The following is a 23,302-nucleotide window of genomic DNA, read 5'->3' on the forward strand; positions in this document are numbered from 1 at the left end:
AATTTTATAGTCTACAAAGAGATGCAGTTCAACAGCATCTTAACCGGTTCATTTCATGTATTTCTTTGGCAGCCTGTAAAGAACTGATAGACTTTTTCTTTTAAAAAAAAAAAAGAAAAGCTGGGGCTGGAGCGACAGCACAGCAGGTAGGGTGTTTGCCTTGTACGCGGCCAACCCAGGTTCAATTTCCAGCATCCCATATGGTCCCCTGAGCACGGCCAAGAGTAATTCCTGAGTGCAGAGTCAGGAGTAACCCCTGTGCATTGTCGGGTGTGACCCAAAAAGCAAAAAAAAAAAAAAAAAAGTTGAGGCTGTGCCTGAACAATAGTAAAGCAGGCATGGCGCTTGAGGTTCAAGTCCCAGGCCCATTTGATGCCCAAACACAGAAGCCAGGAGAGATCTCTGAGCACTGAGCCTGGAGTAAGCCTTGAACACTGCTGGGTGTGATCCCAAAACAAAACGAAGTTGTGGGTTTTGTTTTTTTATTTTTTTTACAAGAGAGAAAGTTCAACCCCTCTTCCATGCAAGGCATGTACTCTACCACTGGGTATTCTGATGCCTTACCCATTAGAATGGTTTTAAAGCAAAAAATACACAAAGAAAACCACTTACATTAAAACAGGATCATCAAAATATCTTTAAATATATATCGCTAAGAGATGGAGAGATAGTAGAGTGGGTAGGGCACTTGCCTTACATGCGCCTGACCCAGGCTCCATCTGTAACATCTCCTATGGTCCCTTGAGCCCAGGAGTGATCCCTGATATATAACGATACATTTAATATATTCAATGTATTCTAATCACATCTATTAATTACCATAATTTCCAAAACAAAAGTATTTTCAAGATATCTGTAATAAAGATCAGGTCACATCTCAGCAGTAAGGTACTTTGCTTACATATGTGAGTCTCTGAGTCAGATCCCCAGCGTCACAGACATACACACTGTCACCTCAAGGTATCAGCAACAAGGAAAATGCAATATTTTTCTTTTTTTGCTTTTTGGGTCACACCCTGCGATGCACAGGGGTTACTCCTGGCTCTGCACTCAGGAGTTACTCCTGGCGGTGCTCAGGGGACCATATGGGATGCTGGGAATTGAACCCGGTCAGCTGCATGCAAGGCAAACGCCCTACCTGCTGTGCTATCTCTCCAGCCCCGGGAAATGCAATATTAAGCTCTGATTACAACTGATAACAAAGTCACAGAGGTTGCTAACTGCTAAAGTTTGGAGGAAAAGCTAAATTTCATTTTGAGATTAGTGAAAACAAATCATCTCACTTCTTCCTTTTTCAAATTCATAGATATAACTTCAATGATACAAATAAATATAGAAGTCAATAAAGCTTTTATAAAGAGCCCTTGTAGGAACTGGAGGACTAGCTCAAAATGCCTACACTTGCAAAGGTAAGGCTGCAAGTTCAATGCCCATCATCACATGCACTGAAGCTATCTCCTGGCCACTCTGTTCTTTGTGATCCCTGGCAAAACAGCGAATTTTCATTCACAGCACACAGCCAATTTTTGTGAGAACAACTAAAGCATGTGACACTTGCTGAACACCACAGCCAACTATAAGACCACTGCAATCTGTGTATGTATGAGTATTATAGCTAAGCTTATGAGTGTACCTACCCCTCACTACCCTACTCCCCACTTTCATTACCTTAGTAAGAGAGTATGAATTTAAAAAGTATAAAATAGTTCATTTCAGGAAAAGTGAATGAAAACGAACAATAAATTGGCATTTAGACATCATTAAATTCCGTGAATCCATTTCAAAGGTAAGAGAAATAAAAAGGAACAGACAATACAGCTTGCCTTAAGTATCAATATCTTAATCACTGGCCTTTATTTACATTTTGGTGTTCTGTTCTGCATTGATTTGTTTGGCAGTGCTGGGGATCAAACCCAGAACTTCACACATAAAAGGTACATGCTCTACTGCTAAACTACACTCACTGTCCATGAGTTTTCTGAAAACCTGAATCTCACATATAGGAAGCATTAGTATACAGCTTTGAAGATCAAATACTTCAAACTTACACCTCAGTTTTAACAAAACCTGTAATGAGTCAATAACCTAGTATAGAAGTGTCTTAAAATGAAAATCAAATTGAAATATATGGGTTGGAGAGAAGGTACAGGTGTTTGCCTTGCCCATGGCCAAGCCAGGTTGGCCCTGGCATCCCAAATGGTCCCCCGAGTGCACAGCCCAAGCAGCACAGCCGAGAAAAACCTCTGAGTATCCAGGTGTGGTACAAAAACCATATTAAAAGTACTATAACAGCAGTGTTACCTTTAAAGATAAATGTTAGGATACTAGCATCAATTAATCCCATAGACAAATGAGACATTCTTGCTCCTTTGAGTGCCTCAACACTTAATTTCTGATTTTTTAATACGTTCAATAATTTATGCTAACCCTAGCTCTGTACTCAGAAGTAACTCCTGGGCAGTGTTGGAGTTGGAAGTGGACCAGAAGCAGTGCTGGGGATTCAATAACAGGTGACCTCCTCAAATGCCTCGCATACTGCCAACAGAGGAAACACCACAAAGTACCTCAAGCAACCCTGGGTATGACTACCAAGCACAGAGCCAGGAATAGTCCTTGGAGCACCACCAGGTGTGGCCCCAAACAAATATAGTATTATTACTATACAATAAAAAATGAACAGGAAACTAAGGGCTATTCCCAAATTTCTAGGTCAAACAAAAATAAAACATCTGGAAAATGAGAGTCACATAAAAGTGATTTAAGGGCTGGATGACAGTATAGCGGGTAGGGCATTTGCCCTGCACATGGCCGACCTGGGTTCGATCCCTGGCATCCCATATGGTCCCCCAAGCACCATCCTGAGTGCAGAGCCAGGAATAACCCCTGAACATTGCTGGGTGTGACCCAAAAAGAAAAAAAAGTGATCTAAAACATGAAAGTGATTTAAGTGTGTAAGTATTTTAACATGCGGATGAATGCCAGCAGAAGCAAGGTCACTTACCTTTTCACACTTTTAATAGTTTGCTTTCCACAAAAAGACACTGACAACTACAGACACTGAACCATAGACATTTCAAAGTTAAAGTAACAAATAAGCATGTAACAAGTAACGAGTAACATTTCAGTTAACTGAAAATATACCAAAAGCATAGTAAAGTCTTAGTGAGCACAAAAGACTAACAATACAAAAGTAGATTTGTTAGTGGAAAAAAGAACCATTATCTATCATGCCCTTCTGTCACACCCTTTTTATTTGTAGTCATAACTGCAAGCTGTTTTAAAGACAATGGCAATGTTATTAAGGGAGCCTTCATGCTGTGCCAAAGCACATATACATAGCAATTCAGAACAATTGGCCTTACTTTCATGAGAGCAAAGGTTGTGGCCAAATGAAATGGGTGGATACAATATAAAACAATCTTGGAATTAGCTAATAGGATATAGGAAAAAATGATGCTAATGTAGATGCTAAATTCTCTTCCTTCTTTTTACACAATAAAATTTTTACTATTCGTAAAGCACCAGTTGAGAACAGTTTTGTTTACAAGAACTGTTGGTAAGCATAGAGGCTTCTTATTTCTTCGCACAATCTGTAAACTTAAAATACATGCACTAGATGCTAGATTTGACATAATTTTCAAAAGGGTGTTGTGTAGAAACTATTGGAAAGCTACAAACATAAATATGCATCTAACTACTGGGCACTGATACTTTAGAGAAAGCCTTATGTTTCACAAACATTTAAACTGATAAAGGCCTAAATGCCTGGTTGCTATTCCAATAACCTTTTCCCTCCAAGAAACACTTATTCCTCATGAAACAAATATTCTTCATATGAATTTTTTTGACTCCACTTTCCTAAGCATAAAGTTAAAAATATTAAGCAACTGTATTCCAAAGGTCGGCGTCACTTTAATTCAACTACATGGAAACTTACGCTTTATAAATGATTGGGAAAAAAGACTGTATAATATACAATCATATATATTTAAGTAGGTACTTCAGCTGGATTGTAAAGTGTAACTATTAAAAATGAGCAATTGAACTACTATACTACACTAGTTTAAAATATCATTTTTGGGGGGGGTCACACCCAGAGATGCACAGGGGGTTACTCCTGGATCTGCGCTCAGGAATTACTCCTGGCAGTGCTTGGGGGACCACATGGGATGCTGGGAACTTCGATAGCACAGTGGGTAGGGCGTTTGCCTTGCATGTGGCCCACCCAGGTTCAATTCCTGTCCCTCTCGGAGAACCTGGCAAGCTACCAAGAGTATCCTGCCCACACGGCAGAGCCTGGCAAGCTCCCCATTGCATATTCGATACGCCAAAAACATTAACAAGTCTCACAATGGAGACGTTACTGGTGTTCGCTCGAGCTAGTCAATAAACAACGGGAGGACAGTGCTACAGTGCTACAGTGCTCGGGGGACCATATGTGATGCTGGGAATTGAACCCAGGTCGGCCACGTGCAAGGCAAATGCCCTACCGCTGTGCTATCACTCCAACCCCATCATTATTATTTTATCATTGCAGCACATCAACATTTTACTGAATGCAAATATATTAAGGCACATTATTTTTTCAAGGCAAAAAAAAGGAATTTTATAAAAATTAAAAAGTGTGGCACACATGTGCTGGTCTAACTTATGTGCTGCCTATGCCCATGTGCCTCTGCTGAGCATGTGTTAACCACGCATATGCCACCCACATCTCCCCTCTCAAGATGTGTGCTTTCATATTTTAATGATGAGATGTGTACTTTGGGACTTTCTCCATTCTGAAGAAGGAAGAAGTCAGTGTTCTCTCTTGAGCACGTATCTTACCTCTCTCCTTACCTTCCTTTATTTCCCAATACATTTGTTATACCTCAAAAAATAAATTTAAAAAAATGCTTTATGAAAACTGGAGAGATAGTAAAGCAGGTAGGCTTATAGGTGGCTCATCAAGGTTCCATCCCCAGCAGAGTCAGAAGCAAGACCTGTCTAGTGCCAGATGTGGCCCCCAAAGAAAAACAAAAGTTGTTTTATAAATTTTTTTTTCTGGCAAAAGCCAGTGATGCTCAATGGTTACTTGTGGCTCTTCAATCAGGAATTACTCCAATGTTTGGGGGATGAGGGGTGGGATGGGAACAAAGTCAGCTGTATGCAAGGCAAACACCTTATCCACTGTACTATCTCTTTAACACTTAACAACAAAAAGTGTTGTTAACGAAAAGTAAGTTATATGACCTTACAATCACATCTGAATAGTCCTACGTAATCATAATGAGAAGGAGGAAAGATGGGTAAAATTCAGGTTTTGAAAAAAATTCCTGTGAGTGTGGGGAAAATTCTAATAGTTTCTTATATGTGTGTGTTTGCTTTGTGTTTTGTGGGTCATACCTAGTGTTGCTCAGGGTTTACTTCTAGCTCTATGAAGGGATCGCTCTTGGTGGGGTTCAGCTGAACACACTTGATGCTAAGGATCAAACCCAGATAAACCTCAAGCACCTTACCCTTTGAACTACCTCTCTGGCCCCTAACAGCATGCTTTTAACACTCATAACTTTTTTTTTCTGGGCGGGGGTGGGGGAACGGGGAAATGGGGTGTGCAAAAAGCTTACACTTAGCAAGGCAAGCAGTGTACCGCTGTACTATTGTTCTGGTCCCAAGGCTCATATAACTTTTTTTAGAGGTATTAATTAGAACTTATATTTTTAGACTAGTTAATTGCAAGCTCAAGAGAAATCTATTGCTCACACTAAAATAAAAGGGGAGTGTCTTCTAAGACCTACTGTTTTTAAAAATTCCCAAAGGGTTTAAGTTCTTCCTGAGCAAGTCCACATGCTAGTTCAGTATGTTCTATACTAGTCTGATCTAAAAATATGAACTACATTATAACTTCCACCAAAAAGCAAAAAATAAGTACATTAAAACAAAATTGTGAAAGATTTAAATTTTATTTTTATAAAGTTCTTCACAATATTTGATAATATTTAATATTCTAACACCAATCCCACCACTATTACCTTCCAACCACTATATTTAGAATGTTTCCATCCTTAACCCCAAACCCTGACCCCAAAGCAGAACAGAAATAATTTGTTTTGTATTGCTTGTTATGAATAATCCACTAAAAATGATCCAAAAAAGGTTTCTAAGAGAAAAATATGTAAAGATTGTTGTATTTTACCCAGAAGCCATTAAGCAAGCCCTTCTAAAAGAGATTAGTAACACGTTGTTAAAGGTTGAAAGTTGTGTGATTATATATCACTGTATCACTGTCATCCCGTTGTTCATTGATTTCCTCATGCCAGGCACCAGTAATGTCTCCATTCGTCCTAGCCCTGAGATTTTAGCAAGTTCCACATGTGCAATAATTTTTTTTTTGTTTGGATCACACCTGGTGATGCATAGGTGTTACTCCTGGCTCTGCACTCAGGAATTACTCTTGGCAGTGCTTAGGGGGACTATATGGGATGCTGGGAATCAAACCCGGGTCGACCACGTGCAAGGCAAACACCCCCTCCCCCCCCAGTGTTACTGCTCACGGGTAGGGTGTTTGCCTTGCACACGGCGGACCTGGGTTCAATTCCTCTGCTCCTCTCAGAGAGCCCGGCAAGGTACCATGAGTATCCCATCCACACAGCAAAGCCTGGCAATCTACCCGTGACATATTCAATATTCCAAAAAACAGTAACAAGTCTCACAATGGAGATGTTACTGGTGCCCGCTTGAACAAATCGATGAACAGGAGGACAGTGCTACGAGGCTTATCCTAGCATGTTTAGAGTGGATGTGAGCATGCCGGTGGTTAAGGCTGGTGGTTTTCGGCTGCCAGAACTGGCTCTGTTGGGACGGGAAGCGGACCTCACCCACCCCAAAAAATCTATCTTTTTAAAATTTCGTCCAAGGAATGCCAGGAACAGACCTGGTTGTCACTTGAGAGGCCCAGAACAGCTCCATTTCACTAGGTCATACCACTGAGCCTTCCCACCTAGCCGGCCAAGGTAATACCTGACCAAGCATAACCGGAAGTGACCTCTGAGCAAAACACAAAAAACAAACAAACAACCCCCCAACCTCACCCCACCCATGTTTCAAAACTCAACCAGTCTCATCAAGAGTTCCAAACTTACAGAGATGATAGTAAGAAAAGACTGGCAAAAGGCTCAGCAGTCAATTATGTGCCTTGCCTGCATGAGAACTGGATTAATCCCTGGTACTAAGAAAAAAACATTGACAGAGACAAGTTGTATGGAGTATAGGCTTTTCACATGTACAAATGCTTGTTTGATATCCATTACCGCACGCACGCACACACACACACACACACCATACCATACACATGTACCTGTTTGCCACCTAATATTTCACTTATTGTAACTTTAGGCAAAAAGTTAAGACTTAAGACCAACAACATACTTTTAAAAAATTATCATCAGTTTAAAATACTATAGAATATCAAGGGTGTAAGTTCAGACCTCTATAAAAGTCAGTGTACCCATCATCAAAGTTCTAGGGTCATCTATCTAAATAACCGATCTACACATCCCCCTTTCCCTCCAACGCCACGCTTTTAAACTTATCCAGTACATAGTTAAAAATAAGCACAAAGTTTACCACTCACACTAAAAAAAGCAAAACAGTGGTACATTTCATGTTTGAAAATGACACCCAACAAAATATTGCCCAGAGAGAGAGAGAGAGACAGAGACAGAGAGAGAGTGTCTGTAGGTTTTGTGGTCATATCTGGCAGTGCTCAGGCTTACTCCTGGCTCTGTGCTCAGGGATCACTCCTGGTGAGGTTCAGGGGACCATATGGGGTCCCCTGGTCAGCACATACAAGGTAAGCACCTTATCCACTCTACTATCACTCCATTCTCCAACAAATTTTTAAATATTGGCTTCTACTTTTGTCCTACATCTCTAACAAATAGAATACAATTCCCAAGCATCTCTGGGTGCAGCCCTGCAGGTCCACGAGCAGCAATCACACCCTTAAAAGCCCAAGCAATGAACTGCTGGCTTGATTCACCATGATTGCTCAAGAAGGGCCCCGGGCCTCCAGAGCAATATTTTGGAAAGCCAGGAAAAGATAATCCTTTTTCTGGAAGCTGAGCTGAGGTGTGCTGTGATATGATAATATGCTATAAGGAAAATACGGAGCATGTTATAACATAATTATGTATTATAATAAATTATCTTAAAAACATATTAACAGGAGTCAGAGAGATAGCACAGGAGGTAAGGTGCTTGCCATGTTGTTGTCGTAACCTGATTGGAATCCCTGGCACCACATATAAAGCCCAGAGCACCACCAGGGTCACTGCTGAGTAGACCCAGAAATACCTCCTAAACAGGATTAGGTGTGACCCAATCTCCCAACCCCCACCCCAACCCCCCACTCCTCAAATTATCAAAATAAAATATGAATGACAAAATGTTTTAAGTATTTGGAACTTAAAGAGCAAAATGAAACAACTTAACTGAAAATAGAAGGGTCAGAGTAAAATAACAGTGAGTAGGGCATTTGCCTTGCATTCAGCCAACCCAGATTTATTCCCCTCCTCATGTTAGGCGAGCACCTTAACCCCATTGCTATTTCTCCAGTCTGACAAGTAAAGAGAACTATTTCCCTCCATCAATCTGAGGAAATTAAACTATCAATGTGACTATATTTGGTTAATGAATGAGATAATGGCACATCATGCTAAAGTTATTTTGTAACTTCTATCCACTAATGAACAAAATCATTCTATCAAAAGTAACAATCCTCCCTCCTCAAAGATTAAGCATACAATTTTTTTCAATTTTCTTTAAAATTATTTTCCCCTTGCCTTCTTTTCTCTTTTTGGTTGTTTCAATATCTCTTTGATTGTGATGTTTGCCAGGGTTGCACACTTGTGGTGGTCTCAGCAGACACTTGCTGTAGTGCTTACCAAAGGCAGCACAATTTGGTTGTGGTGCTCCAAGGGAAACTCACCCTCTGTTACAGCACTGAGGATCTAGTCACATTCAGCATGTGGAGCAGTGCTAGGGATCTGAACACCTACAGCTACCAACTGAGGTGCCCCCAGGTCCCTGAGTATAGTTTTATATGATAAAAATAAATCTGCATTAGCACTGTAGCATTTCCTCCCTCTGTTCATAGATCTGCTGGAGTGGGCACCACTAATGTCTCCACTAAAGTCTGTGAGACTAGTTGTTACTGTTTTTGGCATATCGAATACTCCACGGGGAGCTTGCCAGGCTCTCCGAGAGGAACAGAGGATTCGAACCAGGGTCAGCTGCATGCAAAGCAAACACCATACCCACTGTGCTATGGGGTTGGAGCAATAGCACAGCGGGTAGGGCGTTTGCCTTGCATGCAGCCGACCCAGGTTCAATTCCCAGCACCCCATATAGTCCCCCGAGCATCGCCAGGAATAATTCCTGAGTGCATGAGCCAGAAGTAACCCCATGCACTGCCAGGTGTGACCCAAACAAACAAATCTACATTACTCCAGAAAAAAAGCCATAATAACTGAATTTCATATATGTCAAAATCCTCATTTCAGAAGCTAACTTAATTCTAAATCAGGATGAGATAATACAAAGTATGGCAGAGAAACCTCACAAAATCCTCCTTACCAATGAAAACAAAAATACACTTGTCTATCAGTATCTACTAAAAAAAGTGTAAAGACTCTAAGAAGGTGTTATAAATTTTTTATCATAAGGAAACAGAAGTTTAGAAACACATGGTTTCCTCTCTGGTTTATCCTTTAAGCACCAGTGATGGAGAACAGAATAATAAACAAATAAAACTTACTAAATCTTAAAGCAAGTGTATCTAATACTTAGATACAAAGCCAATTTTGTAAAGCTAAACAGTTTGGCAAGTTTAAGGATTAGAATAATAATAAAAACACTTTTTATAGTCTCCTGAATCTGAATGTAACTCCAAAATTTCAGTTCCTGCACTGTAGCACTGTGCTGTCCTCCCATTGTTCATCAATTTGCTCAAGCAGGCTCAGTAACATCTCCATCGTGAGACTTGTTGTTACTGTGTTTTGGCATATCGAATACATCATGGGTAGCTTGCCAGACTTTGCTGTGTGGGCGAGACACACTCGGAAGCTTGCTGGGCTCTCCAAGAGGAGCAGAGGAATTGAACCTAGGTCGGCCAGACTTGCCGAGTACAAGGCAAACGCCCTACCACTGTGCTATCGCTCCAGCCCATTTCAGTTCCTAGTTAAAAAAAAAAAACACCAACTAGAAAAGATGTTTCAAGTTAGGTGTTAAAGATACTCACTTGTTTAAAACACTTCTCTAAGGGGCTGGAGTGATTGTACTGCAGATAGGGTGTTTGCCTTGCATGCGGCTGACCTGGGTTTCGATTCCCAGCATCCCAGATGGTCCCCTGAGCACCACCAGGAGTAATTTCTGAGTGCAGAGCCAGGAGTAACCCCTGTGCATTGCCAGGTGTGACCAAAAAGCAAAAAAAAAAATCCTCTAAATCCTTTACAAACTTAATTAGTATTTAAGAACAGCTGCTTAAAATCACTAACAATCTTTCTAAAATCATTAACAATAATTATTAAACACTTCGTCTTTTTTATTGTTGTTTTTGTTTGAGGGCCATACCTGGTGGTACTCAGAGGACCATAGGGGATGCTGGGGACGAAATCCAAGTCAGCTATTGTAAAGTAAGAGCTCTACCTATTTACTGTACTATCATTCTGGCCCCTAAACACTTTGTGAAAGTGTTCAAGAACACAAGAACTAGACCCAAACCATCAATGAATTCACCACCATCCCAGCCTTACGTATGTCACCGACACTCTAAAAAGACAGAAAAAGAGCAGCATAGCATAAGAGTTAAACTACAAAAAGTAAAAAATACAACTTCCAGCAATGGGAGAAAACACTTTCAAATCATATATTGTATGCCATAAAGAGTTCAATGCCCAATAACCATAGTTCCAGTGACTTTGCTGTCTAGGACCAGCAGCGCTACTATAGTGTGTGACCCCTAGTGAGCACAACAACTCAAGACGTTCAGTGCTGTAGCCAGGAGTGTGATGCTACTGAGTACACATAAGAGAACCACAACTGAAAGTGCAAGTATGACAATCAAGCACGTGCAGCTGGCCACAATGGCAAGTGGGAAGGAGAGACATGTTACTAAGATCATCCGCATTCCAAGTTGGAATGTGTAACTCCTGTCTTTAACTCCTGGGGATCCCTCCTTTTTTTCTTCCCCAGTGTTTTTATTTTACTTCACTTTAAAAAGAGGAAAGAAAAAAAAAAAGGAAAGGAACCAAATAGACAATTCTCTAATAAGTAAATGAAATAAGTGCTAATAATGAAGAGCTAATAAGTGCATGAAAAGGAAATGCAAACAAAAAGCATAATTAGATACCACTTCATATTGATCAAAAAAACACAATAAAAAATTCTTAGCAAGGAAGTTGGAGCTCACACATAATGGTGTTGAAAATACAAAACCTGCACTTATGAAAAAGTCAAGCAGTTCCTAAAAAACTTAAAGAGTTTATCAAATGATCAAGCAATCTCACTCCTAGGTATGCTGTTTCAAGAGAAAAAAACCTATCACAACATCAATAATCATAATGGAGTGGAAGCAACTTAAATGTTCATGAATAAATAAACACAAATGAATAAACAAATTAGGTCTATTCATACAAAGGAATACCACTGTCATGGAAAAAAGATAACATACTTAACATGGAGGAACTGAATATATTATGTTAAGTGAACAAAACAACACATGTAATGGAGCATTCTATTTACATTAAAGGTCCAGAATAAGCAAATCTATAGAAATACAAAGTAAATGAGATAGTTGCCAGGGGCTGGGCAAAGACAGGGACAATGTAGATTATAATAAATGTAGAATATAAAGAACATATATAGTTATCCTCATGATAGCAAGTGGTACTCTCATTATTTGACTCAAATCAAATGCTCCAAAATTGATTTTGGGGATTGGGAAATTTTATGAATAGCTGTGAACCGTACATTTCAAATGAGTTACTCACTGGTCTGTGAATAATATTTCAATAAATCTGTTATTTAAAGTAATGTGAATATAGGCCAGAAAGTTAGTACAGGGACTAAGGTGCTTGCCTTGCATGTATCCCTGGTTCAACGCCCCCCCCCCCCCCACTCTGCATATGGTCCTGAGCACCATGAGAAGTGATTTCTAAACAGAGTTAGAAGTGCTGAACACTGCTCGTTATGGCCCCTCAAAACATAAAAAAAAGAAAAAAAAGAAAATTATAATGTTTACAAAGTACTGTGTAGATATAGAGTATCAAGTAAATATATAAAAAGGAACCCTAAATAAGGTTGGAGAATCCAAGGAAGTTAATGCGGTGAAATGTAAGGCATAGCATGTGAAATGGTACTTAGTAGCTTCCGAATAGCTAGTGTAGAGCCATAAGGGAAGAAATAGTAATAGCACAGCTTTTATTTACAGAACATTTACCTATGTTCCAGGTACTATAACCCTAAACCGATTACTATCAAATTTAATCCTGGTAGCTCTTTGAGGTATGGGAGATTATCTCCATTTTCAGGGAGGCCTTTAAGGCATTACTAGGTGAAAGGAATGACAAAGATTTAAAACAACACAGTATAATGCTTTGTTTATGCCTCTTATCCAATGATGTTAACAAATCTAATCTACTTTTTCTTAAAAAATGTGCAGAGATGGGTAAATGGTAAGTCAGTAAATTCATGTAAGGCTGTAAAATTCTGCCATTTACCCATGATAGCTAGTTTCTCATAAATTTAACACCAAAAAAAGTCTTGCAAATAGCCTCATAGTTGTAAAAAAAAAAAAAAAAGAAAGAAAGAAAAGAATAAAGGCTACCAAAAACTGACAGTGGTATTATTTTGAAAGCTGGCTTATTTGATTGTTTGCTTTACTTATAAAATTAGTAGCTAGTGTTAAGGAAAAAAATGGGGCCAGAGCGATAGCAAGTGCAGATAGAGCATTTTCTTTGCATGCAGCCAACCTGGGTTTAATCTAGGGCATCCCATATGGTCCCCAAGAGTCCACCAGGAGTGATCTCTGAATACAGAGCCAGAAGTACTTAGCACCACTTTGTAAGACCCAAAAACAAATCAAGAAAAATTCCTATTTATAATGCTCTGATGGTCTCATCACAATGATCAAAACCTATAAAGAAAATACACTCACCTATGACCATCTCAAGTCAGTTAGGGGTAGAAAAACTACCTACCCAGCTACAAAAGTAATATTCAAGAGTTCATCACCCACAAATGGCCTCTCTGGCTCCTGATCAAGCTGCTTAACAGCCATGATCCCAGAGACTCAGAAACAAATCTCGAAACCCAGTGGCTTTTAGCAGAAATGTGTCCGGACCCCGCATTAGGTTACTGTCGTCGGGCCACCCCAGGGGGGAAAGGGTGCTGTCCCTCTACCTGCTCCCCCTCCCCCTTGGTGACCCGGTGGCCGCCATCCTCCAGAGGCCATTGGACAGTCAGGCTTGGGCCCACAGTGACGAGACATGTTGGGCCTCAAGGGATGGGGGTGGAGCCGGTCCTGTCCTCCCCACCCCAATGAGACCCTAAGTCATCGCCCACAAACAGCCTTTCTGGCTCCTGATCAAGCTGCTTAATAGCCATGATCCCAGAGACTCAGGAGCAAATCTGGGAACCCAGCAGGTTTTGGCAGAAATCCCTCCAGATTTAAGTGTTAAAATTTCGGAATTTCAAAACTGCACGGCCACTACTGCAGCCATGCCCACAGGACATCATATGTTATTCATAACCAGCAAAACAAATTGTCTACTGTTGCCTTTTCAGCAGATCTGAGTGTTGGGGTAAAATCTCAAATAATAATGGTGGGTCTGGTGTCAAAATATTGAATGTGATCAAAGTAGAGAGAGAGTAATGTGGAAACCATCTGTCCCACAGGTAGGGGGAGGGTGTAGGACGGGGGTATACTGGGGTCGTTGGGGATGGAGAATGGGCACTGGTGAAGGTACGGATGTTTCATTGTATGACCGAGACTTAGACCTGAAAGCTTTGTAACTGCTCTCATGGTGATTCAATAAATAAAATTATAAAAAATGAAAAAAAAAAGTTAAGGTGGAGTTCATGCACAATTCAATCAGCTGATCAGTGGCTTAATAAATAGCAGTACTCCTACATAAAAAAGAAAGTAATTCAGAGAGACATATGTACCCCTATAATGGAAGTATTATTTATAATAACCAAGATCCGGGGGGAGGTTATAGTCTCTGAGTCGTGTAATCCCATCAACGGCCAAGACTCAGAGACTATAAAACCCAGCTCCCGGAAGAGAACAGCGCAGAGTCTCCTGCCCCCGCACCTGGCTGTCCTCACCGGGGCCCCTTGGAGTGGAGCAGGTTGAGCTTTCCTCCCCGCCCTGACCAGGGCTCTGGCAGCCAAAGACCTCCAGAACCAGCCACCACCATGCTGAGACCACTCTCTGCGCACATGAAGGTACCGGCAGGGGAACAAAGGCACGTAGTCCTGGGGCTGAGATCTCCAAGCCTTCTCAGATCAGGGCTGAGCATCCTCCAACCAGATCCTCCAAATTCCAGTAGGCGGGGGTCACACCCACCAACTGGTCCCCTGGCGCCATGTAATCCCATCAACGGCCAAGACTCAGAGACTATAAAACCCAGCTCCTGGAAGCGCACGGCCGCAAATGTGGCCGCGCGACATCCTATCATCTCATTCCTACTTTGGACAAACTGGCAAGCTACCGAATATAACCTGCCCACACGGCAGAGTCTGGCAAACTCCCCGTGGCGTACCCAATATGCCAAATACCAGTAACAATGAAGGGTCTCATTCTCCTAACTCTGAAAGAGCCTTGAATATGGCACTTTTTAAAAAATCTCAGGGCTAGGACAAAGGAGACGTTACTGGGGCCTGCTCGAGGCAATCGACAAATAACAGGATGGTCGTGATCGTGATCGTGAACCAAGATCTGAATTAATCCAATTGTCCATTGATGGATGAAAAAAATCAAGAACATAGGAGATACATATTATATTAAGATATAAAAATCTGTGAACCTAGAGGATATTACACTAACTGAAATCAGACATAGACAAATACCATTTGATTTCACTCATATGTAGAATATTTTAAAAAGCAAACAAATAAACCAAACTAAACAGAAACAAACTGAGATACAGAGAACAAACTGATGTTTACCAGAGAAGGAAGGAAATGATGCGTCAATGACACAGGTCCACTGTACGGGAATAGGTGATCATGACTTAATGTTATATAGACATCAAATTAAAGTTGTCCATCTAAGGCTCATATAATGATATGAACATAAGTTATGAATGTAAGCTGCTTGTTATGTAAACCTAAATAATGCTATAAGTAAATGTTAATTCCCTCAATAAAATATTTTGAAGTGTTTCGCTTTGGATAACTTTTTATTTTTTAGTTTATTTTTTTTTAAATGTAGGAGTACTGCTAGTTATGCTTTGGATAACTTTTTAACAAAAATGATTCTAGGGGCTGGAGAGAGAGTATAGCAGGAAGGGTGCATGCTTTGCATGCAGCCCATCTGGGTTCAGCCTACAGTATTCCACTGGTCCGCCTAGCATGTCACACGTAATTCCTAAGTGCAGAGAAAGGAGTAGCCCCTGAGCAGCTGAATGTGCCCCCCAGCCCCCCAAAATTAAAATTAAATAAAATGATTCTACTAGCTACATACACAAAACATCTTATAACCTCTCTCCTGCATAAAAGCACTTACTGACTTCAGCACATAAGTAGTCATAGGCATAATTTCCTGCAATTGTAGATTCTAATTTATATTCCCTAAATTAGTATTGTTTTAAAACTAAAAGTAATTTATGGTAGTGCAGATAACCGAGCATGACCTAAGGCTCCTTAGGCCAGAGCAGGAATATTTTTATGGCAATAAAATACACAGGGGAGGGGGAGTTGCTAAATATGGTTCAAAAAGTAATTCACATTAAAGAATCAAAATTTTCCAAAGAGAAAAAAAAATCAAAATTTTCCAACTGGGAGCCAGAGAGATAGCTTACTGGGCCATGCACATGTCTTATGTGCAAGAGGCCTAAGTTCAGTCCCTGATACCATATGGTTCTCTCAGCACCACCAGGAGCAACTAGCTTCTTAGCACTGCTGAGTGTATTCCCCCAACCACAAAAAAAAAACAGCTAAAAGCTATTTGTCTGGTAGACAGGAGACAATTTTTCATTCAAATGTCCTACAAAGTACAGGAAAATTTTTCTTTTTCTTTTTTATTAGTGAAACACCATGAGGTACAGTTGTAGACTTACAAACTTTCGTGCTTGAGTTCCAGTTATACAATGATCGAGTACCCATCTCTCCACCAGTGCCTTTAGGGTGATTAGTTTGCAATAGAGGTACTGAGTAGTCATCGTGTTGGTCTATTGTTACTTTCAGCACCCATCTCGCATCCTGAGCGAGTTCTCCAAATATCCTTTACTTGGTGTTCCCTTCTCTATCTGATCTGCCTTTTCCCCCAGCACATGCTGCCAGCTTCCAAGCCATGGAGCAGACCTCCTGGTACTTATCTCAACTATTCTTGGGTGTTTGACTCCCATTCTGTTACTTTATATTCCCCAGATGAGTGCAGTCTTTCTATGTCTCTCCCTCTCTTTCTGGCTCATTTCACTTAGCATACTTTCCATGTAGAACCACTTGTACGTAAATTTCATGACTTCATCTTTTCTAACAGCTGCATAGTATTCCATTGTATAGATGTACCAAAGTTTCTTTAGCCAGTCATCTGTTCTTGGGCACTAGGGTTTTTTCCAAATTTTGGCTATTGTGAGCAGGGAAATTTTTCTTTCAGCAAAAACTGAACCCAATGCGGGTTCAATTTCAGGCATCCCATATGGTCCCCTGAGCACCACAAGGGGTAATTCCTAAATGCAGAGTCAGAAATAACCCCTGAACATCGCCAGATGACCTAAAAAGCAAAAAAAAAAAAAAGGGGGGGGGAGGAGTGGAGGGGAGGGAGAGAAGGAAATCCAGAACTGGTTCCGGAAAGCACACAGAAGGTTGGAGAGCACAGGCTTTACACATGGGAGCCCGAGTCTTGAACTTCAGCACTACATGGTTTCCTGGGCACCACTTGTAATGGCCCAGGAGCACTGCTCTAGAAAAAGCGAACCTTTATCCCTCAAAAGCCAAAAAAAATTCCCAAATAGGCCAGGGAAATAGCTCAAGTGGTAGAGGACATCCCTATATGTGCAGTGCCTTCAGTTCAATCCCAACACCACTGGCATCTCTCCCCCACTGACAGGTGGGGTCCTAGCAGCTCCCCCTAAGCTACACAGTGTATGACACCTGTTATTTTATTTTTATTTATTTTATTTTGTATTTTTGGGCCACACCTGGCGATAGTCAGACATTACTCCTGGCTCTGCACTCAGGTATGACACCTGGTCACACTCTGGGGAACATATGGGATGTCAGGGATCAAACCCGAGTAAGTCACATATAAGGCAAACACCCTACCCACTGTACTATTGCTCTAGGCCAACATGTGTATTTTAAAAGTTCATAAAAGCAAGACCTACTGACTATTTACCCCACTAGTTTCCAATAAATTGTACTTCTTATATAACTACATATTCCTTTTTACCTTTGTACAATCTAATTTTGAAGGAACATGAAGAACATTTAAGTTATGGGCTAAAGCAATAGCACAGTGGATAAGGCTCTTGCTTTGCACTTGGCCGACCCATGTTCAATACCAGACATCCCATAAAGTCCCCTGACCACAGCCAGGAGTAATTCCTGACTACAAAGTCAGGAGTAACCCTTGAGCATGCAGGGTGTGTCCCAAACCAACAGAAAAACACACACACACAAACACACATACACACTTTAAATTAGCACTGGCTAACTTTAACTTAACATTAATGCTTTAGTCATACTGATCTCAGTCAATCTATTAGAATTATGGCAAACCGAACAAATAAAAGATCTACTTTGTCTCTTTGGGATGTCAGTTTCACTAGATTATTCTTTATTTCTAGGTGTTAGGAAGGCACTTTGTATATTTTCTTTTCTTTCTTCTTTTTTGGTATAGTGAAATTTTCTCTGTAAGTCTTATATAAGGTTAGAATTCTAGATCCAACACAGTATCTAGGGGCATGCTACTTTTACACTATTTTACTTCCACAGCAAAACAAATACTTTCCCCATAGGGTTGTTAAAATATTAAAGCTAATACTCATTTAAAAATCTGGCAACAAGGAAGAGGGGAGGGAGGGTTGCTGGTTGGTTGGTTGGCTGGTAGGTTGGTTGATACACCCAACTTTGAGAAAGCTGTCTCCCGCAGCAAAGCAAAATAAATTCCATCTGGGTATGAACTAAACCATTACTAGAGACTTTTGCTTTTTCTTACATCATGTTGCTCATAAAACAGGTTGCAATAGCTAAGGATCAATGAAAACACTGGCAACACAGGGTGGGGCAATAGTAGAGTCTGTCAAAGTGATGGAAAAATGAGGACAGGCGAACGGGCTCATTCTCAAATGCAGTAATACAATTATATAAGTGACCACCACTGTCAAAATTCAGAATAGCCCACTTAATTATCTTTGGATTTTACTGTATTCATTAAGCCTCAAAAAAAAAAGGAGTAAAGAGTCAGTTCAAGAATGTTAGTGTAAGTCCTAGGCCAACTGTTCCAATTTTTCAATAAATGAAAAAAACTTTGTTGTACAACCCATATCAGTTCAGGTTTTTTATTACTAACACCTCTTTAACATGTACCAATATATAAAGAAAAAGAAAGGCAAGCCATGTATGTGGCATAATACACTATTACGTCTGTTTTCTGAAAAAGGGAAAATAGAATACATACCGGAAGAATATATAAGAAACTAGTAACATTGGTTGTCTCCAGTGAAAGGAAAAGTATACCTGAGGAATAGAAGAAAAAAGAAAACTCACTTTTTGTACTTTTGCATTTTGTACCACATAAAAATATTATCTAATCCTATTAAATATTACATACATTTGTAAATAGGTTTTGATTATATTCCGTTTTTATTTTATTTTATTGGTCTGGGGGACACAGTGGGTGGTGCGCAGAACTAACTCCTGTCTCTGCACTCAGGGATCACTCTTGGCAGGACTCCAGAAACCTTATGTGATGCTGGGAATCTAACCCAAGTTGGACTTACACAAGACAAACACCCTACCTACTTTACTATCTCCCCAGCCCCACATTCAGGTTGGAGTGATTTGAAGGCTTACAGAGTTTAGTTTTAAGATTATCCCTTATAGAATTACCCTGAGAGCCCAGATATAAGCATGACAGTAAAAAATGTTGAAAGTCGGGGGCTGGAGCGATAGAACAGCAGGTGGAGCGTTTGCCTTGCATGTGGCCAACCCGAGTTCGATTCCCAGTATCCCATATGGTCCCCCGAGCAACGCCAGGGGTAATTCCTGAGAGCATGAGCCAGGAATAGCCCCTGTGCATTGCCAGGTGTGACCCAAATACCCAAAAAAAAAAAAAAAGTTGAAAGTGGGAGAAAGAAAAGGAGAATGCTGAGCTCTCTTAAAAAGGGGTGGGGAGAGCATTTCAATCAAAAAGGGAAGCATCTGGGGTCAGTCTGATGGAAATACTATGTACCTTCTAATTTCTCATCTGATTTTAGTAGAAAATAAAAAGTAGCAAGATGAATCAAAAAGATCAACAGATTCCTTTTCTCCAATTTGTTAAAGAAATCACACAGAACTTTCTTTCTTGCAGAGAAATACAGACTCTTAAATTATAACAGTAACATGAAAGTCTGTTATTCAGATTAGAAATTGAAAGAAGTTTCTGAGAAATTTATCAAATTAACCTTAAATGGTTTCTTTCTCAACACTTTCTTTAATACACAGACTCCCCTTTCTCATGGTACAAACACTGTTAACTCAAAATTTAGTCACCCCAAATCTTAAGTAACTAAAAATCTGGGGGTGAGGTTGGATGGGGAGCTCCTTGGAAAGGGCAGTTCAATATAAGGGTCCAAGGATGCCATGATGCTCAGTCTGGGGATGAGGTCTTCACTGTAATGCGGGTGGGAGGGGCAGGGAGGTGAGGGTATGCTGTGACAAGAATCCAGGGATCAAACCAGTCATGTACTTGCCCTAACCCTGTAGGATCTCCCTGACTATTAACTATTACATAGATCAATTTCACTTTATGTCAGTTGCCCAAGCATCCAACAGACATGTATTTTTATACAAGTGAATGCCAAGGATAAAACACAGGGCCTCACACATACAAAGCATGACCTCCACCATATCCCACGCCCCCATACACATTTCTAAATGTGAATAGTGTATATTTTTATAAATTTTATGTACTTATTTCTATGCAATGATTAAGTTGAACAAAACACATTTCTTTACATTGGAAGTTTCTTTCTTTGGAAAGCAAGCCCTATTTCTCATATCAAAGCCAGAAAAATGACTGGATAACAGGTGATAAGTTTTATTATCTATTACCATTTACTAATCCAGCTCAATTACAAATAACAGGGGTCTGCTGCACGCAAGGCAAGTCTTACCCCATCTATCTCTTTGGTCAAGAATATATTCTTTTGTTTTGGGGCTACATCCTGGTAATGCACGGGGGACCATAAGGGATGCCAGAGATGGGACCCGGTTTGGCCACATACACAGCAAGCTCCCTATCTCCTGTATTATCTCTCCAATCCCAAAGAATGCATTCTTAGTAACTGCCACTTGTCAAATAATGTATGGAAGGCCACCACAGAGAAAAAGTAATATAAGTTAACAGATTCAATATAATGGCAATATAATGTCCCACATATGTACAAGGGATTAAAGGAAAGACTAAAAAGTATCAAACTTTTACAAGTCAAAAATGTGATCATCGTATAATTGATCAAAAATTTGATCATTGTATAATTGAAACCCAAGCACAAAAATGTGTAAGTCTGCAACTGTACCTCATGATGTCTCACTATTAAAAATTTTTTTAATAAAATTTTTAAAAAATGTGGAAACTGGGGCTGGAGCGATAGCACAGCGGGTAGGGCATTTGCCTTGCACAAGGCCAACCCAGGTTCAATTCCCAGATCCCATATGGTCCCCTGAGCACTGCCAGGAATGATTCCTGAGTGCAGAGCCAGGAGTGACCCAAAAAGGAAATAAAAAAAAAATGTGGATACACTCCTTAGTACCACCAGGAGAGGTCCCTACAAAAAGATACTGGTCTCTAGTTATTTTATCAAGATAATAGGTAACATGTTAAAATATAGGCAGAGACAACATTAACTGAAAGAATACCTAACATATAGAGCTGTGTGACTTCTTTTGGGTGTATTTCCGGATCAACCTTTATAATCCCTTGAAGTTCACTTAGAAGACTGCTTAAACTACAGAAATGTATCACCTAGACTTAAAGTGACCTGTGTGAAGAATGTACCAAAAACCTCCAGAGAATAACCCTCATGAGAGAGCTTGAAATAAAATCTCTTACCCTACTTTGGAAAGTTTGCCTCCCCCGTCCCTGAACAATACACAACAAATGTGTCCTCGACGTTTCTTTATTTAAGTTTGATCATCAGATCACCAGTTAATCAATAATTTCCTACTGCAGTTTCTAAGAGTAATCCTTTAAACTCAAATCACTTGATAAAATGTTTACTTTGCAAGAAGAAACATTTTATTTTATTTATTTTTGCTTGGTTTGGGGTTACTCCCAGCATTGCACAGAGGTTACTCCTGGCTCATGCACTCAGGAATTACTCCTGGCGGTGCTCAGGATACCTTATGGGATGCTGGGAATCAAACCTGAGTCGGCTGCATGCAAGGCAAACACCCCACCCGCTGTCCTATTGCTCCAGCCCCAAGAAGAAACATTTTAATACAAACTCCTATACCTAAATCTGTTAGAGGTGTCAAAGTTAGTTCAGTAAAAACAAAATACAGTTAAAATAATTTCTCTGACTGTACTAGGCGATGTTCAGGAGTTAATTCTAGCTCTGCAACCAGGTGGAGCTTGGAGAACCATAAGGGATGTTGGAGATTGAACCATGTTCAGAATTGTGCAAGGTAAGTGCCCTACTCATAGTACAATCGCTCTGGCCCACATTTAAAAATAATTTTAAGTACAAGTTTAAATATTCTAGGAATGGACCCAAAGATAAAGCAGAATGCTAAGCTTTTTGATTACTTTCCACAACTTGGAATAGAAGATACGAATCTCAGAATGTGGTGGTACACATAAGACTATTATGCAAAATTAATGAGCAATAAACAACCATTTATATTGAAATGCTAGGAAGTGAGAAGACTGCAGGGCCTAAAAGTCCAAGGAGGTATTAGAAACCAGCTTCTCAGAGATGATTATATGTGAAGAAATATAAACATGGAGGCAAGACGGAGAAAAAAATGCCTGAGATCAGGTCTGTCACAGGCAGACAAAGCTGAGAAAGAATAGAACCATCATAAGAGTCTTAAAAACTACTTTTCTAGGGTCCAGAGATAGGCGGGGGGAGGGGGGATGTGGGGGAGGGTGGAACCAGAAGTCCTGAGCACCATTGGGTATGGCTGAAAAACTAAAAGGGGGAATTAGGGAGTGATGGAAAGGAGAGTATGTACTTTTCAGGCCTGAGAGGTAACTCTAGGGAATGGAAAGCATGCTTTACATGCAAAAGGCCTGGGATCCATCCTGGAATCACAAGGATCCCCTCCCCTCAAAAGCTCAGAGCCAGGAGTAGCCCCCAAGCACTATCAGGTTTGGCCCCAAAAACAAACAAAGACAGCTATTTTTAAATGTTATGCAACAGAAATCTATTGCAGGAGAACAATTATCCCAGTGAAACCTGTGTCCAATTGACCTGGCAACTGTGCACAAAAAAGAATGAAGGAAGCAAGTAATGGTTTTATAAAAATTACAGTAACAGTAATCTAAACCCAGAATTATGGTAAAGGCCAGTTTATCAATCGGGGGCTTATGGCCCTCTGTTGAGCCCCCTGAATATTACTAATAGAAGTTTCCCTGGGGCTGGAACAATGATAGCACAGCAGGTAGGGCGTTTGCCTTGCATGTGGCCAACCCAGGTCCAATTCCCAGCATCCCATCTGGTCCCCCAAGCACTGCCAGGAGTAATTCCTGAGTTCAGAGCCAGGAGTAACCTCTGTGCATCGCTGTTGTGACCCAAAAAGAAAAAAAAGAAGAAAGAAAAAGAAGTTTCCCTACATCTATAAAACAATTGATTCTATAAAAAGCTAACTGCTGGGTATCCTACAATTT

General features: G+C 40.3%; 1 protein-coding gene across 5 annotated transcripts in view; it reads right to left on the reverse strand.

The window, feature by feature from the left end:
• The window catches only part of FBXO34 (F-box protein 34), a 66,161-nt gene that overhangs the window by 32,982 nt on the left and 9,877 nt on the right, over positions 1-23,302 (reverse strand). For 4 of the 5 annotated variants that reach the window (XM_056133583.1, XM_056133585.1, XM_056133586.1 and 1 more), the window contains exon 2: positions 18,887-18,945. The exons of the other annotated variant lie outside the window; for it this stretch is intronic. In XM_056133583.1, coding sequence (XP_055989558.1) covers positions 18,887-18,915 — 29 coding nt within the window. In that variant the 5' untranslated portion in view covers positions 18,916-18,945. The remainder of the gene's footprint in view (positions 1-18,886; positions 18,946-23,302) is intronic. 5 annotated transcript variants of the gene reach the window in all.

Source organism: Sorex fumeus, unplaced genomic scaffold, assembly GCF_029834395.1.
Source record: "Sorex fumeus unplaced genomic scaffold, SorFum_2.1 ptg000098l, whole genome shotgun sequence".
In the NCBI taxonomy this organism is placed as follows: domain Eukaryota; kingdom Metazoa; phylum Chordata; class Mammalia; order Eulipotyphla; family Soricidae; genus Sorex; species Sorex fumeus.